This window comes from Cornus florida, unplaced genomic scaffold, assembly GCF_030987335.1.
Source record: "Cornus florida cultivar Cherokee Brave unplaced genomic scaffold, ASM3098733v1 CherokeeBrave_3.0.0_Hap2_Chr08, whole genome shotgun sequence".
NCBI lineage: Eukaryota > Viridiplantae > Streptophyta > Magnoliopsida > Cornales > Cornaceae > Cornus > Cornus florida.
Window position 1 is genome coordinate 30,620 of NW_026775578.1, and position 27,924 is coordinate 58,543.

The 27,924-nt window shown below is 35.4% G+C and overlaps 1 protein-coding gene across 3 annotated transcripts in view; it reads left to right on the plus strand.

Moving 5' to 3' along the window:
* Positions 1-27,274, plus strand: part of LOC132268723 (uncharacterized) — a 56,279-nt gene extending 29,005 nt beyond the window's left edge. For all 3 annotated transcript variants that reach the window (XM_059769516.1, XM_059769517.1, XM_059769519.1), the window contains 12 exons: positions 7,989-8,122; positions 8,216-8,275; positions 8,486-8,721; positions 8,959-9,388; positions 9,843-10,166; positions 10,313-10,915; positions 11,004-11,177; positions 14,481-14,711; positions 14,812-15,095; positions 15,645-15,929; positions 26,062-26,184; positions 27,109-27,274. In XM_059769516.1, coding sequence (XP_059625499.1) covers positions 7,989-8,122; positions 8,216-8,275; positions 8,486-8,721; positions 8,959-9,388; positions 9,843-10,166; positions 10,313-10,915; positions 11,004-11,177; positions 14,481-14,711; positions 14,812-15,095; positions 15,645-15,929; positions 26,062-26,184; positions 27,109-27,241 — 3,017 coding nt within the window. In that variant the 3' untranslated portion in view covers positions 27,242-27,274. The remainder of the gene's footprint in view (positions 1-7,988; positions 8,123-8,215; positions 8,276-8,485; positions 8,722-8,958; positions 9,389-9,842; positions 10,167-10,312; positions 10,916-11,003; positions 11,178-14,480; positions 14,712-14,811; positions 15,096-15,644; positions 15,930-26,061; positions 26,185-27,108) is intronic.
* The last annotated feature ends 650 nt before the right edge of the window (positions 27,275-27,924 follow it).

Here is a 27,924-nt window from a genome sequence, read left to right on the forward strand (position 1 = left end):
AACTGGGTCTGAGATTTCGGGTTGCTATAATAACAATTTAAATGACCTTAACTTTTTCACTGTTGAAATAGTTGAAGATATTAGCCAGTACATATTATGACATTATCACAAATTGACCAAAAGCTAATAAGTCCACATGTCATTACATAATACCACTGTCCATAGACAAAAACACCAAAATCTAGTAAGTTCAATATTGTGAATCCTAAATTAGTAAAAGTTCACATATAATAAAATAAGCCCTCATAAACTAACATTAATATATTTACAACACATCAAAAAACAACTACAGGTCTCTAAATCTTGTTCAAGGCTAAGGGCTTAGTCACAAAAGCAGCATCAGATCCTCCATCCTACAAAAGGAACATGACAATATTAAGATATGGAGAAGCTGTAGAAAATAATGGAATACAATCATTTATCAAAATTATCTCACGTAACCATTTTATCCCCTCTTAAAATTTGCTAGTTGACTCTCCAGTGGTGCAAGTTCACCAAACCTATAAAATATACATGATAACTTTAAAAAAGATTTATATTTCAACAGCCTTGTTCATTTAATTTTTTTAATAATTATGGAGCTCTGTGACAATATCTGTCACAAAGGAATATAATTACAAAGCTGTGTCAAATCTTTTTTTTTTTTTTTTAATGAGTAAGAAGTAAATAAAAAGGCGTTCAAAAGGGGAACGTGTCCCAAATACAATAATGGAACCGAGGAAAGCTGTGTCACATCTTGTCAAAAATGATGCAGTAGAGAAAAGATACAAGACATTCAGCACAATTATGAAGAAAGATAGTTTATTGATGGATGGAACCCATTAAAAATAAATGAGATTACATTGGCTAAGGTAATAAATTATAGGACACCGTGCAAATGAACCTACTTAGAAAAACTCCTAACGATTGTTATCAGAACCACCCACAAAATACCTCTGCAAGCAATTAGAATTGCCAAAGCATAAACATGAAATTTAACATTAGAGAGTGACAAGTGTATAATATACTGAAAACTATACAGATTCATTTAGAATTGCACACTTTAACTTGATTCAATTTGAAAATTGCAGTACTTTGAAGTGCCTACTGAGTAAATTTATTTATATGTTCTTAATCTAAATGTTAAGATTTTACTTGGTTAGTATGATTTAGAATTTGTATGGGAGAATATGTCAGCACTACTTCTCAATCATTTGTTTCTTAAATAAATAAAAATTGATACCAAAAAATGAAGTCGTCACTAATATTGACCTCCTTGTATCTATTTATACTTCCTTGTATCACTAAAACAGATTCTTAGCTATTAGATTTTTAAAAAACAATATGAAAAAGGAAACTAGCAAACACTCTGAAAAACACTATTCACGAACTGTTCACATGTACTACACCAGGTAACGTCCAATCCTTATCGATATAATGCACCGTAAGTCACATATAGCCAAGATTTTGAATGGAAGTCCACAAATCAGTGGTGAGACAAAGTCGTGAAGCTGAGGACTCAAAAATTAATTTTGTTTCTTTCTCTGAGTTTCATAAATATTAATGCATTCTTTTGTCATAGTAGTTCGAGAAACCAACTCAAATTTCGGCTGCAATACACTTAAAAATCTTTAAAGCCCTCTTTTTTCCACAAAACTAAAAGGCAGTTCATCATCAATAATCATTCTAGCAAGCTCTTCGCAACAATCTTTTAGTCACTAAGACCACCATCACCTCCAAAAGTTCAGAGTTGTTGGGGTATGGGCAGATATTGTACATCTATAGAGGAGATTGTTGATTTCTTGGCCTTTGTGGGTCCTTAGGATCCCTCTTTTGCCTTTGGCTTCGGCCTCTATGTATTCTGGGGACGCGTTCACCTTTTGAACGCTTTCTATACTAGCTTCCTCAAAAGTCAATCTACAACCCCCCCCCCCCCCCCCCCTTCTTTATTTTTGTGTAATGGTCCCACACATTTGATTTGGATGTATATGACTTTTTGCATTTAGCAGTACTTACCCCAAGGCTGAGCCTCCACCGGTAGTTTTGATTGTGACTTTATTTGTCTCTCCCATGCCTAAATTCTTGTCTGAAAATGAAAAAAGTTTGAGATCAGGTTGGATTTAAACAAGTTCCAAAATTTTTAAAACAACATAAACAAAGTTCAGCTTGAGGACAACAGAAAAGATAGGTAAAAAAATCAAAAAAATCATCTTGAGGGTAAGAGAGAGGCAATATCAACAAAATTTTGGCTAGAGAAAATGCAAATGAATTTCTTGAAACAATTCAGAGTTGGGATGAAAATGAAAATACAAAAGAATAACCATCAAGATTTGGAGTAGATGCATAACCATCATTATTTAAATATATGAAGTTTGGCAAAAAAACTAAAAATAATGAAACATTCGAAAAATATGAAAAAGTAAATAAAGAAGTTGAGAATAGTAAGTGAAACAAAACATAAAAGCATATAACGATTTTTGATCTAAACGAGGCACAAAATATGGAGAAGAATATATATATAAACTTGCTAAACTATGGGAGAGGAAAAGTAGAGATTTTAAACATATTAAATACATTAAGAGTGAAGTCTCACAGATTTTTAGTAAAAGACGATGAAAACTATATAGAAAGTTTAGGCTTATAAGAATAGAGTGACCTAGAGAGAACATTTTTTCGTAGGGTCAAGGAGTTGGAGGTTACTATTGAGGTGTGGAAGTGTATAGGAGAAGATGGTTTGTCTTGATTAACAACATTGTTTAATAAGATAATAACAATCAAGAGAATGCCTGATGAGTGGCGCCAAAGTTTTCTAGTGCCTATTTATAAAACTAAAGGGGACGTGTGAAGTTATAATAATTAGAACGCTTTTGTTGGTGGTCAGATCTTGGATTAAACCTTTATTTGCTTGCGAGTGCGTGGATTCCAGGTTAAGTAGTGGGGTTCCAGGGTTCCATTGCAAGCTTAACATTGAGAAGGCCTATGATTATGTGAGTTGGAGCTCCTTCCTTTACTTGTTGGAGAGGATGGGTTTCGGGGGGAGTGGAGGAGGTGGATCAAGGTCTGAGGCAGGGGGACCTGCTTTTCCCTTTCTTTCATCATTGTGATGGAAGCCCTCGTTGATGAGAAGGGCAGTGGAGTTGGGCTTCATCAGAGGATTTAAGGTGGGTAGGGACTCCTCCAGTCAGTTGGAGATAACACATCTGTTGTTTGTAGATGATACTTCAATTTTTTGTGATGCAGGCGAGTCTTAGTTGAGATACTTGGGGTGCATTTTGATTTGCTTTCAGGCAGTCTCTAGTATGAAAGTCAATGTGGGAAAGGGTGTTTTGGTTCTGGTGGGGGAGGTTGCTGAGATCTGTCTTTGCTGACATCCTTGGCTGCGGAATTGGATTTTGAGCTATCCTGTAGCTTGGTTTGCCTTTGGGGTAGCCCTCCTCGAGGAGGCTTGTAGGGTGGAAGAAGCAGTATCCTTCGAAGGCTGGGAGGGTCACTTTAATGAAAAGCACACTGGCGAGCCTTCCTACTTACTTCTTATCCCTTTTTTAGATTCCTTCTTCGGTGGCTAGGACGATAAAGAGTCTTCAGCGAAATTTTTCTATGGTGTGGTATGGGGGAGGAGTTAAAGTACATCTTGCTCACTGGGAGCAAGTTTGCACGCCGATTTAGTCGGGTGGCCTCGCGAATCAGCATACTGGAGCCTTTAATTAAGGCTCTTTTGGGGAAGTGATTGCGAAGATTTGGGGTGGAGAGACAGAGGCTCTGGAGGAGGGTTAATTTTAGCAGTTTTGGGGAGGAGAAGGGTGGCTGGTGCACTTTTGAGTTGAGGACTCCTGGAGGGTTAGGTGTTTGGAAGTTCATTCAGAAGAGGTGGGATGAATTATCGAAGCACATTAGATTCAAAGTTCGGGATGTCAGGGGCATTTGCTTTGGGGAGTTTATTTGGTGTGGTGACTGACTGACTGTTTGCTGGCATTCACATTCCTTGGACTCTTCCAGATTGCTATGGATAGACATGCCTTGGTTGTTCAGTGTTATCAGCTTTATAGCAGGACGACGACTTGGGATGTGTGCCTTTTGAGGCATTTCCAGGACTGGGAGTTGGAGGATGCCATTGGTTCTTTGGAGTTGCTGTATCTCCAGGAGATGGATGGTGGAGAGTCTGATGCCCACGTGTGGGAGCCTTTTGGATGCTCCAGGGTTTGCTTTCCTGCAAAAGGCTGTTTGGCGCACAAAGGCCTTTCTTAAGGTGGCCTTTTATGCTTAGACGATAGTTCTAGGAAGTATTCTTACTCTGGACAACCTGAGGAGTAGGCAGGTGCAAGAGAGATGAAGAATCGGTAGATCATCTCTTGTTGCATTGCCTTGTGGCCGGGGGCGGCTGGAGCGTTAGGCGAGTTACGCGGTCGCCTAAGGCCCCAACCAATAAGAATGCGTCATAATTTTTCATTTCTTTTTATATTATAACTTTCTTAAAATAATTATGTTAATTATTAAACATCAACAAATAGAGGGATTTGACAGTGACCTACAAGATTTCTATTGTTTATCACCTTCCTTCTTTCTTTTTTCAGGCCCTCAAAATTTTTTCCTTCTATATTATAAGTACCTAAAAATTTTATTTTCTTCTATTATTAAACCTCAATCAATAGAGAAATGTAATATTAGGCCCAAAATATTTCTATAGTTATACTACTTTTTTTTTTATCTCTCTCTCATCCTTATTACATGAGCGTATACACACACACATACATATATATTACTACACCAAACTTCCTATATTTTTTTAAGACACCTATTAACTTTTTCTTTTTTTTTCCTTATCCCTCACATATTTTTGCTCCTCTCATTATAATTTTTTTTTATTTTTTATAATTTTCATCTTCTCCACTCCTACAATTTACGACCTCACTCCGTCACAAGATTTTGAATGAACTTTTTATTCTATTAAAGAATTTTTTGGAGTATTGGAACAAATTCTTCGAGATCAGTTTCTATTGTTCTATAACTTCAATTAGTTTATAGTTTTATTAAATTTTGTTATCATAAAATTATTTATTTTGTTTGTGAGTTGTCATCATTTTTATTTATATTGTTGAATATGTCTTCTAGAAAGTACATAGTTAATTAACTAACGATAGAACTAGAGATTGAAAAAAATTTAGTGCTACGCTTAAAAATCACAAAACAAATAATGAGCATATTACTAACATGAACATATGGGTAGACTTTATTAGAAGACCATTTTATTTTTTCGCCTAAGGCCTCAAATTATATTGAGCCGCCCCTGCTTGTGGCCCGGACAGTTAGGGCTTGCTTTTAGGTTTGTTTGGGGTCCAGTGGGTCATGCCTCAGTACTCGAGAGGCATGATAAGGCTTAGTAAGGTTGTAATGTGGGTTCCCAAGCCCATGACCTTTGGAGGGTAACGCCTTTGTGTGTTTGGTGAGGTTTTGTAGGATGCTTTCCCCGTTTGAATGCTTTCTGATATAATCTTATTGATAAAAAAAATAATAATTACCATGGTATTAAATGAACCAGTCACCACTATCAAGCTTTGAGAGCAAGTGATTGTAAAATGCCTAAGACGAGAGACTGAAGTGTTGGAGTATCAATTTGGATTCATGCCAGGAAGGTCAATGATGGAGGCTATTTACTTATTGAGGAGACTAATGGAAAGATATAGAGAGAAGAAGAGAGATTTCCATATGATTTTTATTGCTTTGGAGAAAAGCCTGTGAAAGGGTACGTAGTGATCTAATATGGAGGGTTTTAGAAAAGAAAGGAGTCACAAAGGGATACATTGACAAAATAAAGGACACGGATGATGGTTATGACTATAGTTAGAACACATGTAGGAAAACAAATTAATTTTCAATTACTGTAGGCTTACATCAAGGGGCAACATTAAGCCTATACCTTTTTGCCTTTGTTATGAATGAGCTAACAAAACACATTCAAGATGAGATTCCATGGTGTTTATTATTTGTGGATGATATCGCTTTAGTTAGTGATACTAGAGGAGTTAATGCCAAATTGGAGGTTTGGAGTGCAACTATAGTAAATTTGGAAGTAATATATGTTACAACCTAGTGAACCCACTAAATAACCAATCACATGCAACCAACATAAATAAATATATATATATATATATATATATATACACACACACACACATATATTTCTAGTTCATTGTTCGGGTTCATAGTTTTATAATTCGAGATGGGCTTGGGTTGGGCTTCAGATTGCCTGACAAATTAACCCGAGCCCGGCCCAAAATGAAATAGGGTTCCTTCTTTTCAGCCCAAGCCCGGACTGAATTTCTATTTACACAACCCAAGCCCGAAAATTTTCGGGTTGGGCTCGGGGTTAGCCTGCCCGAGTTGCGGCCCTACTTTTTGTTGTGCCCCATTTTTTCCTACAACATCCTCATGGGAGAATGATATGAAATGACTAGGAATGAAGATGCTATAGGAAGGATGATATTTTCAATGCAAATTAATGATGTAGGGCCTAAAGAGTATGGGCCACCACCTACTAACATCAAATTTTGGTCTGCTAGGTTGCCTAAGGTATGTAATAGGGAATCGAATGTGATGGCACTACATAAATTTACAACCTGAGCCCTTTATATTATTTCTAGCATCCCCTTTGTTCTCCTTTCTTGATTTTAATTCCAGAATATTTTTTCCCTGAATGGTTGGAAATTTTTATTAATACAAATAGACAGTAAGGTGCAAATGATAACATGATCCCTAAAGGATTATTAAGAAAAGGCAGAACCAAAGAAGAAAGGAAAAGAACCTAGCCAAGGCCATACCCTGGACTAGTGGAATGAAAGAGAACACATACAATCAGAACAAGGTTTGCAAGTCTAGTAATGCAATGCCTAAAAAAGATATCCCCTCAAGACATGGTGCTCTTGCCACCTCACTAGCTTGCAGTGCAGAACCCTCATGAAATACTTTATTTCTATGATTCCATAAGCTCCAAATAATAGTAGTGTAAAAGCATCTTGAAACCTAGCTTCTCAGAGAGGGCTGATGACAGTTATGTATGAACCAATTAGTGACAGCTGCAAAAGATGGAAACTCCATAATATCCCATTTGCATATGTCAACAAACCATAACGACACCTGCTTGGCAAAACCACAAGACCAGAACAGATGATCATTTGAGTCAACTCCATTATAGCAGTTATGACATATAGATGTAAGAGTTGGGCCTTGTCTCTGGAGATTAACCAAGGATTTTTTTGCTTGCTGCAACACAAGGACTGAAAAAACAGATACCCTAGGCCGCTGCCATTCCAAACCAAATCATACCATGGAATCTCAACATTTTGCTGTCTACAGAAATTCCAAGCCACTTTGAAGCTAAACTTGCCATCCTTCCAAGTAACTTCATCATCTTCTGCTGGATTATTGTTTTCAGTTACCCAAGTAGAGATCTCAGCTGGCCATGAAGGGGGGAAGTTCCACTCACCGCTCTGCCTTAGTATATTAACTTTGTCATCATGCTAAAAACCTGCAATGAGCCTCCTCAAGCCAAGCCTCTGTTGGAGTGAAACACAACCAAACCAAGGGTCATAGAAAAGGCTAAAAGAAGCCCCATTATTAAGCTTATAGGCCAAATGAGGTAATAAGTAATCTCTGATAGAGATGACATCTCTCCAGCTAGCAGAATCAGTTTGTTTGACATTCACAAACCATAAATTCCAAAGCATGGAGATGATACTTTATTTTAATTCCATAATTTCTTCCCACAACATGGAGATGATACTTTATTGGGATATGAAACATAAAATCCCAAAGCATTGTTGAATGTTAGTTTGTCTATATTGATTTTTCTGAAGAAAAAATTGGCCTTTCACTGCTATAAGAGATCCCCAATCCCCCTGCTAGATAAAAGTTTGTCTTATGAACTTTAGTGGCTTCCTAATATTTTGTCCAGACGAACCACCTCATAACTTTTAATGTTGAATGTATTCCATTGTGATTGATGCATAAAATAGGTATTCCAAGGACCAATTCAATCGGGAAGGTTTCTGACTCTGGTTTCAGTGTCACTGACAATTTTCTGAACTCAGAGGATGCAATTCGTAGAGGAGAATATGCAGTCATTAGAAGCTTGATTCGTGTTTTAGAGGTACTCTAAAGTAGCTTTACTTTAGTTCCTTAATTTCGTTCAATTTTTGCAACTAGAATGTTTTTGAATTATATTGATCTTACTATGAATTAGGGTGGTGTTGAAGGCAAAAGACAAGTGGATAAAGTCATTGATAAATGTGCCTCTATGCAGGTATAGCTCTCTCTGCCCTGATCCTTTCAGGTATTGCTTTTAAGATCCTCATGAAAGTTTGTATGTCGTGAAACTACTTCTACTCAATTTTTTGCCTTGATTGCTTTCTGAGAGAAAATTTTACTGCCTTGCGGTCTTGAGGTTTTACATCTTCATACGTCTTGGAATTTCCATCACTTTTAATGTGTTTGTTTTATTACTGAGTTACAGAACTTACGTGAAGCTATTGCTACTTATCGCAATAGTATTTTGCGGCAACCGGATGAGATGAAGAGGGAAGCATCTCTTTCCTTTTTTGTGGAGTACTTGGAAAGATATTATTTCCTTATATGCTTCGCAGTGTATCTCCATACAGAGAGAGCAGCACTCCATCCGAGATCCCCTGGTCAAAGCAGTTTTGCTGACTGGATGAGAGCGAGGCCAGAACTGTATAGCATAATTCGCAGGTAAAGGTTCTATTTTTGTATTGTTTAATGTCTAAAACCGCAGTTTCAATTTTTTACTCTATTAGGTAAAAGTAAGTGACACTTTTTAGCTTGGATGGTGGTGGTACCAGTTTCTGTGTGACCAAACTTATATTCTTTGAGGCAACTAGACTGTGATACTATGTTAAACTACTTTAAAGCTTAAGCTATTAGAGTGCGCATGTAAAAGTATATTTCAACAGTTTGTGCTCTTTATAGGTTGTTAAGGAGAGACCCAATGGGTGCACTTGGTTATGCAAGCTCGAAGCCATATCTGACGAAGATTGCTGAATCTGCTGATGATCGCCCTTCTGAGATGGGCATAGTTGCTGCCTCGAGAAACGGGGAGGTCCTCGGAAGTCAAACTGTTCTTAAAAGTGACCAATGTCCCGGCTGTCAAAATTCTGGTCTACCAGAGAGAGTGGAGGGTGCCCCTAATTTTAGAGAAATTCCTGGATTTCCAGTTTATGGTGTTGCAAATCCAACAATTGATGGAATTCGATCTGTCATTCATAGAGTAGGTAGTTCTAAAGGTGGGCGACCAGTTTTTTGGCACAATATGAGAGAAGAACCTGTGATCTACATAAATGGAAAACCATTTGTGCTTCGTGAGGTCGAAAGACCATACAAGAACATGCTAGAATACACGGTAAACTTCCATTTTCTTGACATCTGTATCATTTTCGTAAATGGGGTGTGGACAAGTGTATTTAGATTTGACTTTAACTTTATTATTATACACCTTATGTACCAACTCATGCACATTTCAATATTATATGACCCAACTAGTTGTCTGACTAAATAAATATTGTTTTTATTAATAAGATTACAGAATGTGTTGGTTACCACTTACCAGTTTCTTTGCAACAACTATTCATCACAAGTTTTTTCCCTAAAAGTTTGTCTATGTTGATAGCAGGCATTTTCCGCCCTCAAAATGCAGTAAATTTATTATAAATTGCTCGTTTAAAACAAAGAATACGAACCAACTAAACTGAATGTTTTGTGCATGATACTAGAAGACAGATTTGTTCAATATCTATTTTATATGTTCACATGGGTCATACTTGGTGAAACTAAAATACAATGATATCTACATTCAGGGTATCGATCGCGAAAGGGTAGAGAGAATGGAAGCTCGATTAAAAGAAGATATTCTGCGGGAAGCTGAACGATATGGTGGTGCTATTATGGTTATTCATGAAACTGATGATGGGCAAATATTTGATGCTTGGGAACATGTGAGCTCTGATTTAATTCAGACCCCACTGGAGGTTTTCAGATGCTTAGACTCTGATGGTTTTCCCATCAAGTATGCTCGAGTACCTATCACCGATGGTAAAGCTCCCAAAAGTTCTGATTTTGATACGTTAGCTATGAATATTGCATCAGCTTCCAAAGACACTGCATTAGTTTTCAATTGCCAGGTAAAACACGTTAGTTGTCATAAGCTGTATTTTTGTACTTGTGCATGAATATGTTCACGAGCTACTATAAGTCCTTGCGAAAGAGTCTATTGTTCTTTTTTCTTTCTTCCCCCCCTCCACTCCTCACTAAATTCCAGTTCACACAGATGGGTAGAGGAAGGACAACCACTGGTACTGTCATTGCTTGTCTTCTGAAACTTCGAATTGATTATGGGAGACCTATTAGAATCTTAGTTGATGATACGTCCCATGAAGAGGTGGATGGTGGTACATCAAGTGGTGAAGAATCTGGTGGTCATGGTGCCTCATCTGCCTCAGTTATTGCTAAAGATAGACTAGGAAAAGAAACAGGCCGTGAATTTGGTATTAATGACATCCTGTTGTTGTGGAAGATAACACGATTGTTTGACAATGGGATGGAATGCCGGGAGGCCTTAGATGCTATTATTGATAGATGTTCAGCCCTGCAGAACATACGCCAAGCTGTTCTGCAATACAGGAAGGTATTCAATCAGCAACATGTTGAACCAAGGGTCCGGAGAGTGGCATTGAATCGAGGTGCTGAGTACTTGGAACGCTATTTCCGTTTAATTGCATTTGCAGCATATCTTGGAAGTGAAGCATTTGATGGGTTCTGTATACAAGGTGAATTCAGGATGACATTTAAGAGTTGGTTGCATCAGAGACCTGAGGTCCAAGCAATGAAATGGAGCATAAGACTAAGGCCTGGGCGGTTCTTTACAATCCCTGTAAGTCTTTCTTAAAACATTTGGTTTCTTATGGTTGCAGGTTTTTTTTCATTCTGATGACTTGTCTGTTATGCCTTTTTGATTTCAGGAGGAATTGAGAGCACCACATGAGACTCAACATGGAGATGCTGTAATGGAGGCCATTGTGAAGGCTCGTAATGGTTCTGTTCTGGGGAAAGGCTCTATAGTTAAGATGTATTTCTTTCCTGGTCAAAGAACTTCCAGCAACATACAAATTCATGGTGCACCACATGTTTACAAGGTATGCAGAGACGCACACCATTAAAGCAAAGAGGGGGAACCTGAATTTTTATATAATGTAGATAAGAAGGATGGAGACTAGATAATGACATCTAATTATATATTATATTGCCTCCAGTCCACGTAAAACAAGTGTTCCCTGATCACCTTAACAATTATCCCAAATTTATTTTTATTGCTCCAGGACAAAACTTTATATTGCTAAATTGAGTATGGGGTTCTCAAATCTCCTTAACCGGGTGGTGATGATTGATATGCTCATCAGAAATGCGTTTCATTCCCAATATGTATCCCCCCAAGAAATTCATAAAGAATTTATAAAGTAGCTGAGAGTTGGGCTGGTCAGACATTATGGAACTCTGTCTCTACCTTGTTCTTTTGGATACTTTATTTTATTTGAATTTTAATTGATTTCCACCTAATAGTAGGCTGCAACTGTTGTGTTCATAATACACGCCAAAGCTTTTAACAAGTTTCACTTGATAAAATAATGTTTATAATTAGCGTAATTTAATTACGCTTTTCAAAATTCTCTTATCATATTTTATGTAATTCTTTAGTCCATTGTCATGGGCTATATAATTGGAGTTGGCTTTCCTACCACTAACACCCCTTACAATCAAATCCTTTATCCCTTGAACTGTACACATCCCTTAACGCATGAGCATGGAATAACACCTAAGCAAAGAAAACAGCATATAATGTGTGTGTGTGTGTGTGTGTGCGCGCGTGTGCGTGTGTTTTGTTAGGGGCATATTGTCTTGCACTTGAAGTTGTTCTATGATGGCAATTGGAAGAATAGGAGGTTTCCAGTGATTGGTTGAGGCGTTGTCGCGTTGAGCGCATATTCAGAGTGTTCTTCTCCTACTTAACTCATCTCAATAAAGCCTAGTCCCAACTGTTTAAGGTTGGCTATATGAATCTTGTCTCACCATTCTATCTGATCAGCGCCATAATTTCAGTTAAACCACATGCTACAATATTCTATTGTTTCACTTAATCTATCAATTCTAACATACATTATGTCCTTGCGTTTGTCCATGGTACCCTTTCTCATGTTACTGTATGTAGAGTCCAACTAGTTCTGCCATGATGTCATATCTATTAAAATTTCATATCATAACGGAGGGGGAGTGTTGAAATATATAAATATTTCTATATAATTGTGCTTTCATGATATTCATGCTCCAACTTGAGGGAGAGCATTGAAATATATAAATATTTCTATATAATTGTGGAGCAAAATCCTCCACCAATCATGGTGATCCGGAACGGTGGAGCAAAATCCTCCACCAATCACGATGTCTCCTTTGACTATTGTACACTTTCCATATTTTCTTATCTTTTCCTTAGTGCCGAACCATGTAAATCTATGTGTTTTCCATCTTCCGCTTATTCTTGATTTACATTTTATATTTGCACATTCAAATTTTAACACTGGGACATACCTTTGAATTGATAGGTGTTTTTGGTTTTGTTATTTGATAACTGTAACTAATATTTCAAATTATCACCAGATTATTTATCAAATAAAAAGGAGAATAATATAACCATTTCATGAATAAATCATAAATTTTAGATTCTTTTGACTCTTACTATCAGTACTCAAGGTCGGATAAGAAAAGAGGTGGGTTGGTGTCAGACAGAATAGCATATAGGAATATTAATAGGTAAGTGTAATGAACTTGTTCACATACTATTAAGGAGAAAGATTAACATAGGTTGTCTGCAAGAAACTAAATGTAAAGGGGGAAATTTGAGAGACATTAGAAGAAGAAACAAACTCTTTTGTTCGGGTGGCAAAGATAATCATAGAAATGGAGTAGGTATAGGAGTAGACCAGTATATAAGGGACAAAGTTGTAGAAGGTAGAAGAAAAGGAGATTGTAGAAGGTAGAAGAAAAGGAGATAGAATAATCACTATCAAAATTGTATTAGATATTGTAATAAGTGATTATGCACCACAATGACAATCAGATGAAATTTGAAAACACAAAACAGATGTTTTAGGAATCGTTTGATAAAATGATATAAACTATACCATGTAACGAAAGCATATCAATGGGAGGCGACTTCAGTGGTCATGTAGGAGGTGAGCAAACATGATACACGTGAGTTCATGGGGGATATGGTTTTGGGAAAAGAAATTGAGCAGGGGAAACTCTTAGAATTCACAAAGGCAGATGATTTAGCTATAGAAAGTAAACTTTTTAAGAAAAGAAAATAACATTTAATAACATTTAAGAGTGCACTAATATAACAAAAATAGATTATTGCTTATATATAAGAAGAGACTGGAACACGTTTAAATGTTAATTATCACGTGTGGCCTTCTTTTGGTCCAACACTTGTTTAATGTTAATTATCAGGGTGATGTTGAAGTTTGAGCATAGGACCTTACTGATACCATGTTAATCACCATCCACTCTAAAAGCTTAAGCTGTTAGAGAGGGTGTGACTTAAATATTTAAGTCCTTCAACAAAACTAAAGGTAATCTGTGACCATTGCTACTCCTAAAGCTAATCAAGCTCCGGTCATTCAAACTAGAAATAACATTGTAGGTCAACCTTCCAAATGTTTTCAGCCTATGAAATTCTATTTTTCTTATTGTAATAAAGTAGGTCATTCTAGATTCTATTGTTATCAACAAAATTGAGACACTGAGATGCTATTGGAAGAATGTATTGTATAACACTATATATCCCAATAAACATAGGAAACTCAAGATAGGAAAAAGAAAAACAAAAATGGTTAAGGAAAATAAGTCTACTGTTAAAAACCAAGATATTGCTAGCTTCATCTCTGGCCAAGTCATTACTGGATTACATCAAGAATGGAGGAGAGAGATTGCTAATATTGGATTTATCTAATAATTATGAAGGGTAGTATTGTGATCTAAAATTTCCATAGCAATCTTGCTTTTCTTCCTCCCTCTCTTCCGTCCATATTTGGAGGGTTGAAAATTTGAAAAACGGAAAGGATGACTCATCCATTCTCTTTTCTCTTCCCTCCTTGTCTCCTCTCTACCAAACGAAGGAAGTTTGTTTGTTCCTTCCCATCTTCCCCTCTTCCTTTCTTCCTACCAAACGATCCGTAAGTGATTATGTCCACCACCCTTATGCAGTGTGATTTTCTTTAATGCTGATAGATATTTTTGTTAAGTGATTATGTCCACATCCTTGTGTTTATCTTTGGCAGTTTGTTGAATGAACAGTGTCATTATTTGTTTATCTGGAGATGAATTTGTACTATAAGCTTGAACTGATGCTGAAGTTTCTGACCTAAAGCTTTGATTTCTTTTAGGTGGATGGATACCCTGTGTATAGCATGGCAACTCCAACAATTACTGGTGCAAAAGAGATGTTAGTCTATTTAGGTGCCAAGCCCACTGCAGAAGGAAGTTTTGAGCAGAAAGTAGTTTTGACCGATCTGAGAGAAGAAGCTGTTGTTTACATTAATGGCACGCCTTTTGTGCTTAGAGAACTTAATAAACCCGTTGATACACTCAAGCATGTTGGAATCACTGGTCCAGTGGTATGTCATCATTCCAACAGACATGTATACCAAGGACAGACCTTAAACCAAGTCTTTATTAAGTCTTTATTTAACTTCCTTCTTTTTTACCATGATGCAGGTGGAACACATGGAAGCACGACTAAAAGAAGATATAATATCTGAGGTCAGACAATCTGGTGGTCGAATGCTTTTACATCGCGAAGAATACAGCCCTGCATCAAATCAGTCGAGTGTTATAGGATATTGGGAGAACATATTTGTAGATGATGTGAAGACACCTGCTGAAGTATATGCTGCTCTGAAAGATGATGGATACAATATAGACTATAGGAGGATACCACTAACTAGAGAAAGAGAAGCCTTAGGTTCTGATGTTGATGCGATTCAATACTGTAAAGATGAGTGAGTATATCTATACCTAGCTTTCATTTTATCTACCTTTTAAATTGAGCAGTGTTTGTGCTGCTGCTGTTGCTGTAGCTGCCAATGTCATAGTATTTACACAACATTTCACCATGTATCAACCCATCGTAGAGCATAAATTTATTGTATGGGGTTATCAATTCATAGGATTTTATCTGAAAATTACATCAATTACACACTTGTAAATGCCAAGTCTTCGAATTAGGCCTTTTCATGCTACAGCATTTAACTTCAGTTTAAAAGTTAATATGTATTATTGTGTGAGTTTGCTTAATCTTCCCCCAAAAAAAAATAATAATAAAGCTTATTTTTAATCCATTAGTCAAAATGTTTATGGAAGTTGAGTGAAGTCTGGCTTTTAGGATATGATGCAGCATCATTAGCAATTGAGCAATAAAAAAATAAACGGGGCTTGTGGATACAAAGAGTTCTTTTAGATCTATATTCTATATTGTACCTTTTCCTTTTTGTAAGTATGCTTTCAATCTAGTAATGATGATATAAAACTAAATTAACTTTAATCTACAGCTCTGCAGGGTCTTATCTTTTTGTGTCACACACAGGCTTTGGAGGCGTTGCCTATGCAATGGCTATTATTTGTATAAGACTTTATGCAGAGGCTAAGATAGAATCAGATGTACCACGATCGCTGGTTTGTACTACTCATTCATTTTCTTCACCTGTAGAGAACTTACCGTACCGGGCTTCTGATGAAACACTCAAAATGGGTGATTATCGGGAAATACTAAGCCTTACTAGAGTGCTTGTAAATGGTCCCAAGAGCAAAGCAGATGTTGACAATGTCATAGAAAGGTAATCCATCTCTTTTGGTGACAGATTAAGAGGGCGAGCATGAAATTATTTATGTGCTACTTTCTTTGTTGGTTATGTTGTTTCAGTTAGCTATATGATTTATTCTCTTTACTTCTTGGTTGTGTTGTTTCAGCCAATTATACAATTATTGACTCTTTACATCTAAGCACTAATTTAACATTACACCATAATGACTTTGACTTTCATTTTGGGTTTATTAATCGATGAATATCTGATTGCATAATGCATTTTTATTATGGGATCAGGATAAGTACCTTTAATTTAAGAATAGGACCTGATTACTTTTTATTTCTACCATGTAAAATCTGAGGATCATTACCCAAGGTTCTAAGAGGTCAGAGTACCCATGGTTAATTAGATCTAAAGGGGGGTTGAATTGGTCGTAGTGATATTAATTGCGTAAAACTAAGAAGCATGGACACAGACAGCGTGGACACGGCAAATATTAATATTAATTTCATTTATATATCTGTTGATTAAGACTAGAAGTTTAATTAATTTATAATTTCTATACTAGAATTACATAAGTTAGAAGATTACACATTTCAAATATAAAATATATTTTATATAATGATATTACTCTTTATCTTGTCAATGCAGTTATGTTTTTGTTCATTATATATTGTGACACGTGCTTAATATCAATTTTTTTAAGGAAAAGAAATTTTAACAGTTTGACGTGTGTTTAGAATGTTGTTTCTAGGATTTGTTTTATACAAGACAAATAGTGTGGAAGTGTTGGTCGAGTGTCCGGAATATGACGACTAAGTATCCGAGATGTGTTGGACAAATGTCCGAAACTAAGAAGCACGGTCACTTCTACAAGGTGCCGTGTCCATGTCGAACACCAACACTTCATGGACATTCCTGGGCACGTGTTCAACACTCCATGACCGTGTCCGTAGTTTCAAAATAATTTTTATTATTTTGGATACTTGGCCGACACATCTTGGACACTTGGTCAATACATTCCGGACACTTAACCAACACATTCTACACACTTCGTCTACAACATTATGAACATACATCAAAGTGTCTTAACTTTTTCTTTTTTTAAAAAAAAATAAAAATAAAAAAATAAAAAAAACATCGACATTAAACACGCCACATAATGTAACGAGCAAAAACATAACTATAATGACAAGATAGGATAGTAATATCATATATAATATGTTCTTTTTTATATTTGAATAACTTCCAACACCTAACTTATATAACTTTAGTATCGAAATTATAAATTAATTAAAGTTTTGTAAATGTCTTACTTAATAGATATATAAATGAAAATGTATATTGAATTAGTCGTGTCCATACCGTGTCCTGTGTCCTTGCTTCTTGGGTCCAAAATAATAAAAAAATATTTTTAAATTATGAACTCTGCCATGAAGTGTCAAACATGTGTCTAGAAGTGTTTTTTAAGTGCCATTGTCTGGCACGGACACGACACCTTCTTAGAAGTGTCCGTGCTTCTTAGTGGTCAAACCTAATTCGAAATTCATTTAATTAGTCTTATTTGTGTCTCAATAGCAGTCACATAAAGCAATAAATAAAATAAAGGAAAAGGAAAAGGAAAAACTCCGGGACCTAATCCAGGAAAATCAAAATCTACTATGAGAAGAGATTTTCTAATTAAGTTGCCAGATTTTGAACTCTAGAGTCACTATTTCCTTCTGACTCAGACTAATGGAAGATCTCCTTGATCCTTTCGGCCGCTGATCAGCAAACAAATTCATTCCTCACATGATCTGCTTCTGTATGGACTTTTGATCGCATGACTGGTGATGTCAGTTCAACATGTTCTTTATGAACCCCCCAGTTCATACTCTGTTTGATAGTGTCAATTCTGCTAATTGCTTTCGTTCTCTCGATCAAATATAATATGGTAATCTATGAAAAATTGTAGATTAATTGTCAAAGCTTTCTCCCTTTGAAAATATAAAATCTGTTACTATATTCTGGAGAGCTCAATAGAATGACCCTAAACTGATTCTAACCCCATACTTGTAGCCAATATAGGAGTCTCATGAAATATAGAAAGTACAATCCGTTTAGGAGTCTGATTCGAGGAGTTTCAAAAAATACTCCATTGATTGGGCCTTTGATTGAGTGACTTTGGCTTTCTGTCCATCTATCGAGCTATCAGTTGACACACACTGTCCAAGGTTCAAACAATCAAGCTTTCAGTCGAGCTATTCTTGACTTCAAGTGAGATTAATAAGGAACATGTTGATCGAGGGGGTATTGATCAAGATCTTTTTTTTGTATAAATCCCCAATTTAATTTGAAATCATTGAGAACTTTGGATAAAAAGGGGAGAAATTTTGGTAAGAGATGTTGATTAAATTGAGGATTATTATCTCAACTTTATACATTTGTCTTGGTAGTTCTGTATAATGGTGTGCAGGACACACCTTTAGTTGGGAAATTGATGTTGATGAGCTACTTGTTGAGATGTCTTTTTCATACTTTAATGTGCTCTAGTTTTCTATTTCTGGTTAGGTGATACTATTGTTTGTATACACCAGTGTTGTCTCATAATTGGCAAAGGAGATGTAACAACAAAAAAGAGTCCAATTGAGTTTTATGTCTGATTATGGGAAGACTGCGTGAACAAAATGTAGTTGAAATTTTTCGTCAAGTGTTGGTTTTGCTTTGTGTATGTTGAGTCATACGTACTTTGCTTGATTGCAAAAATTCGGAAGACAACTTGGAATACACATGCTTAGGATAAGGTGATGTTGACTTGGGTGGACATTTTTGTAGAATTATTTTTATTATGGATTTTTAAAAAATAATTGGAAACGTATTAAATGATTTTGAATAACTTGGTTTTTCTGAATATTGTTTTTAAGTGGTGTGAAACTTTAAAAACACAATTTTGGTCAAGTTTTTAGGTTCCCACAAACTGTACCTTAAGCACCGATCCTCAAGGCTTGAGCACTGGTGCTCTGGTTCTGGTCACCCAAGCATCAATGCTCAGATGCTGAGGACCAACACTTTGCTTCCATTGTTTATGTGGCAGTGCCATGCAGCTGAAAAACGTAAGCCGCTTTTTGTTAGTAAGCCCCTTTTTATTAGTAAGGTATAGGTTGGGTAAAACTCCAAAATTAGGGTTCCAAAAATCTTACCTTGTATTATATTAAAGTTTTAGAAAGGGGCACCCCTTCTATACCCCTAAACTACAAGCTAGCTTGTAACGGCTTTTCAGCTGTTGCTGCTTGCAGGCTCAAAAATCTCTTGTTCGCCTCTCCTCCCTGTCTCCATTCAATTTGATTCACTTCTTCCTTCGCACAAGCAATTGGTTCGCCCCATGTGTTTCATATTGTGATCCTCCTCTTCAGGATTGTCAAGTTGCTCAAGTTTCCAACCAGGTTACGTTTCATATGCACGAATATAATGAAGCAGGAATAGAATGCATGAGGAAAGTCAATGAGAATGTGTTGGGGCAGCTAAAGCACGCGAACATGCAGATCCCAATGAAAGCCGACAAAGCAATCATCACAAATACAAGATATAACGTCGTGATTCAGCCAAAATCGGCTTACATCCACGCATGAGAAGAAATTCCACTATGATTTGTAATATTATTACAACACTAGAGTACCAACACCGTTTACATGCCTCTTCACCACGTAGTCGTGTACCACTCCACCAGCTTGTCTCCTCACTAATAGTGTCACCGGTGTTTTTCTTACTCTACCAACCCATAAACTAGCTCTACCCATCAACTCCCTCATGAGGTTACATCTCTCCCAATCTCATAAGTCTCAACCCATAACCTAGGTGCCTATTTATAGAGTTCCGAACCCAATTCCTTGTTTGAAAAGGATTATAATTTCTTAGAGCTCAAGACTTGCTTTACAAGACAATTCCTAACAGAATACAACTCTAAAATAGAAACCAGAATATGAATTTGAGACATAATTCCAACAATCTCCACCTTGAGTCAAATTTCATCCAGCCAATCATCGCTTCCTACAGCATTGATCAGGGCAATTGCAAAACTATCATTGTCCACACTATACATTGTTCGATTTGTCAAACCTTCAAAGCTCCACCTTGACTGCTTGAGCTCTTTGCCATGTAACCCATCACAATTTTCTGACCATCACGACCAACCAAGTCGATTGACTCCACCTGCAACTGAAACCCGTTGCAGTACATGTTGAGACACCTTCGGCTCTAATACCAATTTGTTGGGGCAGCGTAAGTACGATCCTAATGAAAGCCAACAAAGCAATCCCACACAAACACAAGATATAATGTGGCCAAGAATGGAATGCTCCGGCGTAGAATTTGCTCTGCGGTGGAAGAAAGGAAAGTAGACATACAACCATAACTGCATAAGCCATAGTGGGCCTCTAGAAGCCCTGCACCCAAAGCTTAAGGAAATAGTGCATTCCGCGATACAAGTGTGCCAGAACAGCAAGGTGCTAGTGCCAACTTGCGCCTGTCAGCAAGTGCAATAGTGACCTCTTCGCAATCCTTGATGACAATCTAAGATGCGTCAGCCAAAATCGGCTTACATCCACGGATGAGAAGAGATTCCACTATGATTCGTATAGATATTACAACACTAGAATACCAACACCATTTACATGCCTCTTCACCATGAACCATTCCACAAGCCTATTTCCTTACTAATTGTGTCACCTATGTTTTCTTACTCTACCAACCCATCAACACCCTCATGAGGTTAAATCTCTCCCAATCTCATTAGTCTCAACCCATAACCTAGGTGCCTATTATAGGGTTCCGAACCCAATTCCTTGTTGGATAATAATTACAATTTCTTAGAACCCAAGACTTGCTTAACAAGAAATTTCCTAACAGAATACAACTCTAATATAGAAATCTAATTAGAATAGGAATTTGAGACACAATTCCAACAGAATGGAATGATCATTCCCATTCCACTATTTGATCGCAATCATGGATTGATGTAGGATTAGAATGGTCATTCTTATTCTAATGTTTTACACCAGTTTGAATGTTAGAATAGAATGAGTTTAATTTAATCTCTCCAAATTACCACTGTTAGTGAAAAGTAATTTAAATTGACAAATAAGCATACATTTGTGTTATAAAATATATTTTATACTGTAATATATAAAACATTATGTTATTAAAGAAATAATTAACATAATGATATACTCCCTCCGTCCCCAAATATTTGGGTACTTTGGGAACTGTGTTGTGAGTCACAACTCCCAAAGTACCCAACTATTTTGGGATGGAGGGAGTAATACATTTTATAAACTTTATATAATTTAAAAACTATTATCTATTTTATTCATTGTTTATTATTTTTTATATATTAGGTAATATATAATATATGTTATAGAAAATCTTATATAACATATATTATATGAATTTACCATATAATAAATAAATTATGATAAATTATATATTATATATTAAATATGTATTCTAAATTATAATTTATATATTTTATCGTTTAAGTTTTCTTATTTATGGTTGATAAATTTATGATTGTATCATGATAACAATGTTACATAATATTTTATTAATAATTTTTAATTTATATATTTTGTATATTTTAAATAATATTAAAATCATAAATAGCATATATTATACTCCCTCCGTCCCATATTAGTAGTTCATTTTTCTATTTTTGGTTGTCCCATTTCAAAAATCAATGCACTATTTTTATTTATTAACATTCCCAATTTACCCCTAAAAGATAAAACACATTAAAGTGTCAAAATGGTGGACCCCATCAAAGAATAACATTTAAAAGAGATAAATTTGGAAACCAATGTAATAAAAGCTAGTGTCTTAAAATGTGTGAATTTTGAATATGGACATCTATAATGGGACAGAGGGAGTATTTATATATCCTACGACATAAATTAGCATAAAATATATATTTCTTATAATAATAAATAATTTATTATACAATATATTAAATATCCATAATTTATCAATATTGAATGAAAAAAAGAGTTTTGAGTTAAACTGAATTGAGTTCCTTTTGAAGTCACAAGAGTGTTTTAATGTCTAAGGATTGAATCTTTGAATGAAAATACCTTAATCAAGGTACCTTTGAAGTCACTAGAGTGTTTCTATGTATAAAAATTGAATCTTTGAATGAATATGAGAGTTTTGAGTAAACTTAATCGAGATCCCTTTGAAGTCGCAAATAGTGTTTTAATGTGTAAAGATTGAATCTTTGAATGAAAATACCTTAATCAAGATACCTTTGAAGTCACTAGTGTTTTAATGTATAAAGATTGAATCTTTGAATGAAAATGAGAGTTTTGAGTTAAACTTGTCGAGTTCCCTTTGAAGTTACAAAGAGTGTTTTAATGTCTAAAAATTGAATCTTTGAATGAATATACCTTAATCTAGGTACCTTTGAAGTCACTAAAGTGTTTTAATGTATAAATTTATTGTATATAATTTTTATTTTTATATTTATTATATAATACACTCCCTCTATTTCCTTTTCTGGCAATCCTAGAGTACTTTCCCCATTTGAAAAGACAAAGTTCGATTAATGCAATAAAAGTATATATTATACAAAAGATATTTGTTATTATATATTTTTATTACATATAATATATATTATAAGATAATATATGATCGTGTACTACTTTATATATATAAGATAATGTGATACATAATGTATATTTGTATTATATAATTTATTACCACATATGATATAATAAATATAGTATTTTCTTTTTTTCACTTCTTTTTGATTTCATGATGGAATGGTGAATCCCTGTCTCTTGAAGAGTGTGACAGTTCTAAGATTTGTGGAACTAAAAAAATTCCATAGACTTTGTTGCGACATACGTCATCTTAATGTATCTTCTTTTGATTTTATGTTGGAATGTAATGGTCAATCCTTAACACTTGAAGAGGAGTGACCATTCTTAACATTTTGTGGGAATAAAAAATTCCATAGTAGTCATTCTTACTTTCCACAGTTAGTAATTACATACCAAACAGTGGAAACAAAATGGAAAGTTGGAATCTATGTTACCAGCTGCAGGTTGAGGTATGTGTCCGCAGATTATTGGATACGGTGACTTGACTTGAAATATGTGCAAAACTTTGACACATGTATGTGGACACATTTTGCATACTTGAAAGTGTAATGTATCATACCATTATTGTTTTTTAAAAGGACTTAAAAGCAACTTACATTTTTTTTTTTTTTTCTTGGAACTCACACACACATGCCTCCACAGAGGCTTGAACCCCTGACCTCCATTTGGGAAGTAGGGGTTTGGTACCGCTAGGCCACTGGCCTGTTGGTAATAGCAACTTAAATTAAATGAAACCGAATGGAATATGGTTAAAAGTAAGAGAGATTCCACCTATCACATATGTAGGGAACCCTTCTTTGCTCTCAAATTTGAGTAACTTTTCTTCTTCTGTCATCGTAATTAGAGGATCTGGATGTCAGATTTGGGTACATTTGTCGGTCACGTATTTCATATTCATGTCCATGTCGTGTTGTGTCAACACAGGTATGTTGAGGGAATTCGGAGAGTCCAGGTAACATAGGCTGAAATGAGCAGTCCATTCCATTGTACCAAACATAGCCCAAGTAGGTTTCCAAAGCATGCATATATAAATAATTAAAGTCTTTCCAAAAAGAACCTTTGATATCTTTATAAACTCTTTTTTTTTTTCTTATAAAAGTAATCTATAGAGTTTATAAATTTTACACAGTTTTGATAAGGATTAAAATATCATTGAAATCTTTTGTTGTAGTTGTTCTTCTTCATAGTTGATTGTTAAGCGTTGGAAGAGGTCCCGTGGTTTTTCGATTTGGGACCTTCATGTAACATCGTCTGCGTCATACTTAATGTCATATTTTTGCCTCTGGAAAAAAGGAGGGTTGCATTAGAGTAGTTGACAATCAGTGTACTCTAGCAGATCTTTAATGAACATGATCAGGAGGATATTCGAATTAATGTTAAGATGTTCCCCTTTAGCGACGTGTTGCATCAGCTTTAAATGCTTCAACAAATGGGCAAGGATTGGCACCTGAGTATGGCAAGAAATAGGCAAAGGTCTCGCGTTTTCTGAACAAACACAGGTAAAGAAATTAGTCCAAGATAATAGCTATAGATTACGATCTTGGAATATAGGAACATTAATTGGTAAAGTAATGCACTTGTTAGTACTATACTTAGAACAAGGGTAAATATAGCATGCCTACATGAAAGTACGTGGATTGGAGAGGAAGTTAGAGATTTAAAAATCATCATTGTCATCATTCTTTACTTTATCTTATATAAATGGGGTTGGCCCTTAGGGAAATTGAAAATACATGATATAAAATACTGACATAAAAATAGAGAAGGGATAATTTCTAATAATACTTTAAGCAAGGTTCTAACTGTTATTAGAAAAGGAGATAGGATATTGTTTGTAAAACGTGTATTTGGAGAAAATATTGTTTACAATTTACATAGGAGAAGCATGTGTATTTTCAATACTCTAGGCTTACACTAACGATCAGCGTTAATTCTATAACATGTTACTTCAATTAAGGGTGAATTAACTGGACACATTTCCATGGTGTATTGTTATTTGAAAATTATAATTTTATTGGTGAAACTATAGCAGGGCTAAATGCTAAATTAATTGCTTAGAGAGACTTTAGAAGCAAAAGGGTTTATGATATGCAGCACTAAAACTAAATATATGAAATGTAATTTACCAAAATTAGAAATACAAGTGGAGATTTATTGACTATTAAAGGTCATTATACTTCGAAAAGTGTTCACATCTTTTTGCTTCCTAGGTTTTATTATTCACAAAGAGGGAGAAATTTAAGATGACGTTAACCATAGAAACAAATCCGGATGAGTGAATGGGAGAATGCTTTTAGTATATTGTATGATCGAAGTATACCTATAAAAGTCAAATTTTAGAAAATAGCTATAAAACCTGCCATACTTTATGAAGCATAATGTTCAATAGTTAGAAAACAACATATTAATAAATAGGCATGGCTGAAATGCGAAGTTGAGTTGAATGTGTGGTAAGTCAAGAAAGGATGAAATTGGAAATAAACAGGTCCATAAGACAGTTAAAGTGGGCACCAATTGGGAGAAAAAATAAGAGAAAAATGATATTATGATGGGTTGGTCATGTGCAATTAAGACCAATAACTGGACCAATAAGGAAGAATGATGTACCCATATTATGGGTACAGTTTGGATTAAAGGAAGACTGAAATTAAAATCAGTTGACTTAGTGAGGAAAGCTATGATCACATGTTTTAACTGGGGTTTTGGCACTAAATAGAGTAGCATGGCAAAACGAGATTCATATAGCTACATGAAAAAATCTGGTTTGCATTTCTGCTTTTACTTTTCATTTGTGATGTTAAATAATTGGTTATGGATGTTTACGTGGTTGGTTGATTAGATGTGTGTAAATGTATGACTTAAAGACCTGTTTACCATCCTCTCTGTTACCATCAGATATGCTTCCCCTCTTGTTGCTGCAACACAACTGTCACAAACATATGAGCCTCTCTAAACTTTATCAGCCTCGTTTTTCTGCCTTTCAACTGTCACAAAATATGGGGAGAAGATGAAATAGTATAGTAATAAAAATGTTATTATAGTCATCCTTAAGGAAACCTAAAAAAGGACCAAGATAAATAAGTATCTAAATTACCTACAAAAGAGTAGGAAGAGGGGGGATCTAAGTTGAATAGGAGTAAATAGAAACTAGAAGTGAGGATCTCTTCAACTAGTGTCATTTGATGTTAAAGATGAGCATGTCTTCGCAAATCATATTTTCCTTGTTTTGTTTTTCAGTTGTTTATTGTCGTATTGTCATACAGAAAAGTTCGACATGTTATTTCGTATTTGGTAGGTAGGTATTCAATGGTGCATGTTGCATGGTGCGGAGAACAATGAACTTTTAGTGTTCAGCAGACACTAAATTTTCGGACTCCGAATATTCACTATAATGTTATGCTTTTGTTGTTTGGTTATGATACTTGCGTACTTAATCCTTATAAAACAAACCTAGTTCTCATTTTTGAACACTGTTTTTCTCGACTCCTCTTCCCCCTTTGGGTCGGTGTTGAGCATGTTCCTTTGTAATAAAGGTGCGCAGGTGCGGGGCATTTGCGAGATGATATACTTTATTATAGTAAAGAACTTGAGAAGCTTCCAAACGGTGATGATGAGCATCGAGCGTCCCTCATGGATATGGGTATTAAGGCTTTAAGGTTAGTTCGAGTTCCCAAATAAATGAAGTAATTGATTCTTACAACAATTGCTAGCTATATTGTTGTTTTCTTTTTGCCGTTTTGATTAATGGGGTTGATTTCATAATTGACAGAAAATTCTGATTTTAATTTTAATTTTAATTTTATTATAATTAATTAGTATTGCCAGTCCTTGGATTCTAACCTGGATCCTTTATACTTATATAGAATGATTTGACATTATTCATAAATTATAACCCATGAGCATTGAATATCTCATATTTAATAATCTCAGAGGAGAACAACCTACTGATGAAAAACCAAAAAATCTTGATGGATGGATAACAGCATCTCGTTTCCAGCAGATGAAAAATTAGCCATCTCTACAAATTTCATGTTTACAATGGACTGAATGGAACATGCTTTCCACTTCAGTTCGTGGTCTCGATAATCTAATCTGTAGATAGCATGCATCTTATCTTCTCTTTATTTCTGCATCCCTTAGTTTCATGCCACTTATTATAGAACTCACATGAGTACAGACACACAAGTACATACACGCATGAGCGTAGAATAGATTACTGTATGCGAAACTTAGGAAGAAAAAAAAAAGGTTATTGTATGCGATGTAGCATATGGCCTGATGTATATTAATTTTTCAATGTATCAATGTTGAATTGCAAAATTTAATGGAACAGCATACTAAATACCCGTAGCTGCTCCATTTTAGTTCAACTAGTGTATTAGTTTCTTTGTTTGCTTACACATCACTGATTTGCCATTTTTTTATTTACTATTATTTTAATATAGAGCCCAAGAACCACCATCTTAGGGTCGAATGAGAATAATAGAAGATACATGCATAGCAAGCATATATTTCTGTTGCTGGAGGTGGGGAAAGCTGGTATTTGTTGAAGGTAACAAGTTTCTTTTGTCCATTTGCAGGCGGTACTTTTTCCTTATCACGTTTAGATCCTATCTGTACTGTACTTCCGCAACCCAGATGCAGTTTACCTCCTGGATGGATGCAAGACCTGAACTTGGCTATCTTTGTAATAACCTTAGGATTGATAAATGATCTCAGGCATAATTCAGTGCTTTTTCAAACAAATTTATGTACATCTCTCTCTCTCTCTCTCTCTCACACACACACACACACGCGCGCACAAACACAAACACACCCATTTATATATGTATGTACCTACAAGTGATCAAACCCCGATTCGCTGCAAACAAGACATTAAAACCTTATAAAACAAAAAATATCCTTCATTGGGTTGGTTGGTTGAGCCTTGGCTTCTAGCCTCGGCTTGCGTGATGTTTATCATCTCTGTTTCTCTAAACTCTGATAAAATAACCTCTCCTGAACACCACAACATTTTTTAGCGTACCGGACGGAACAGGACCACTATTGCACTGGAGATGATTTTGTTACCTAAAATTCATTGCTGCCTCTGCCTGTAATATACACACACACACATACATATAATGTGGTTTTTTTAGGATCGAGCTAATGTATAGACATGGGAAAGGAGGCAAATCCGCCAATGAAATCTGGGTATTATTGTTATTTTTTGAATCTCAAAAGGCTACTTATGTCTTATCCTTGAGGAAAAGGATAAACGTGTCATAACTTAAAAAATTTCCGAGGTATATAGTGACTAGTTGGCTACTAATATCTTGAGAGGAAGTGATTTTTGTGTTTCCGCTATTACTTGAAAGCAAAAGCATGATTTTGATTTTTTGGAATTAAAATAAAAA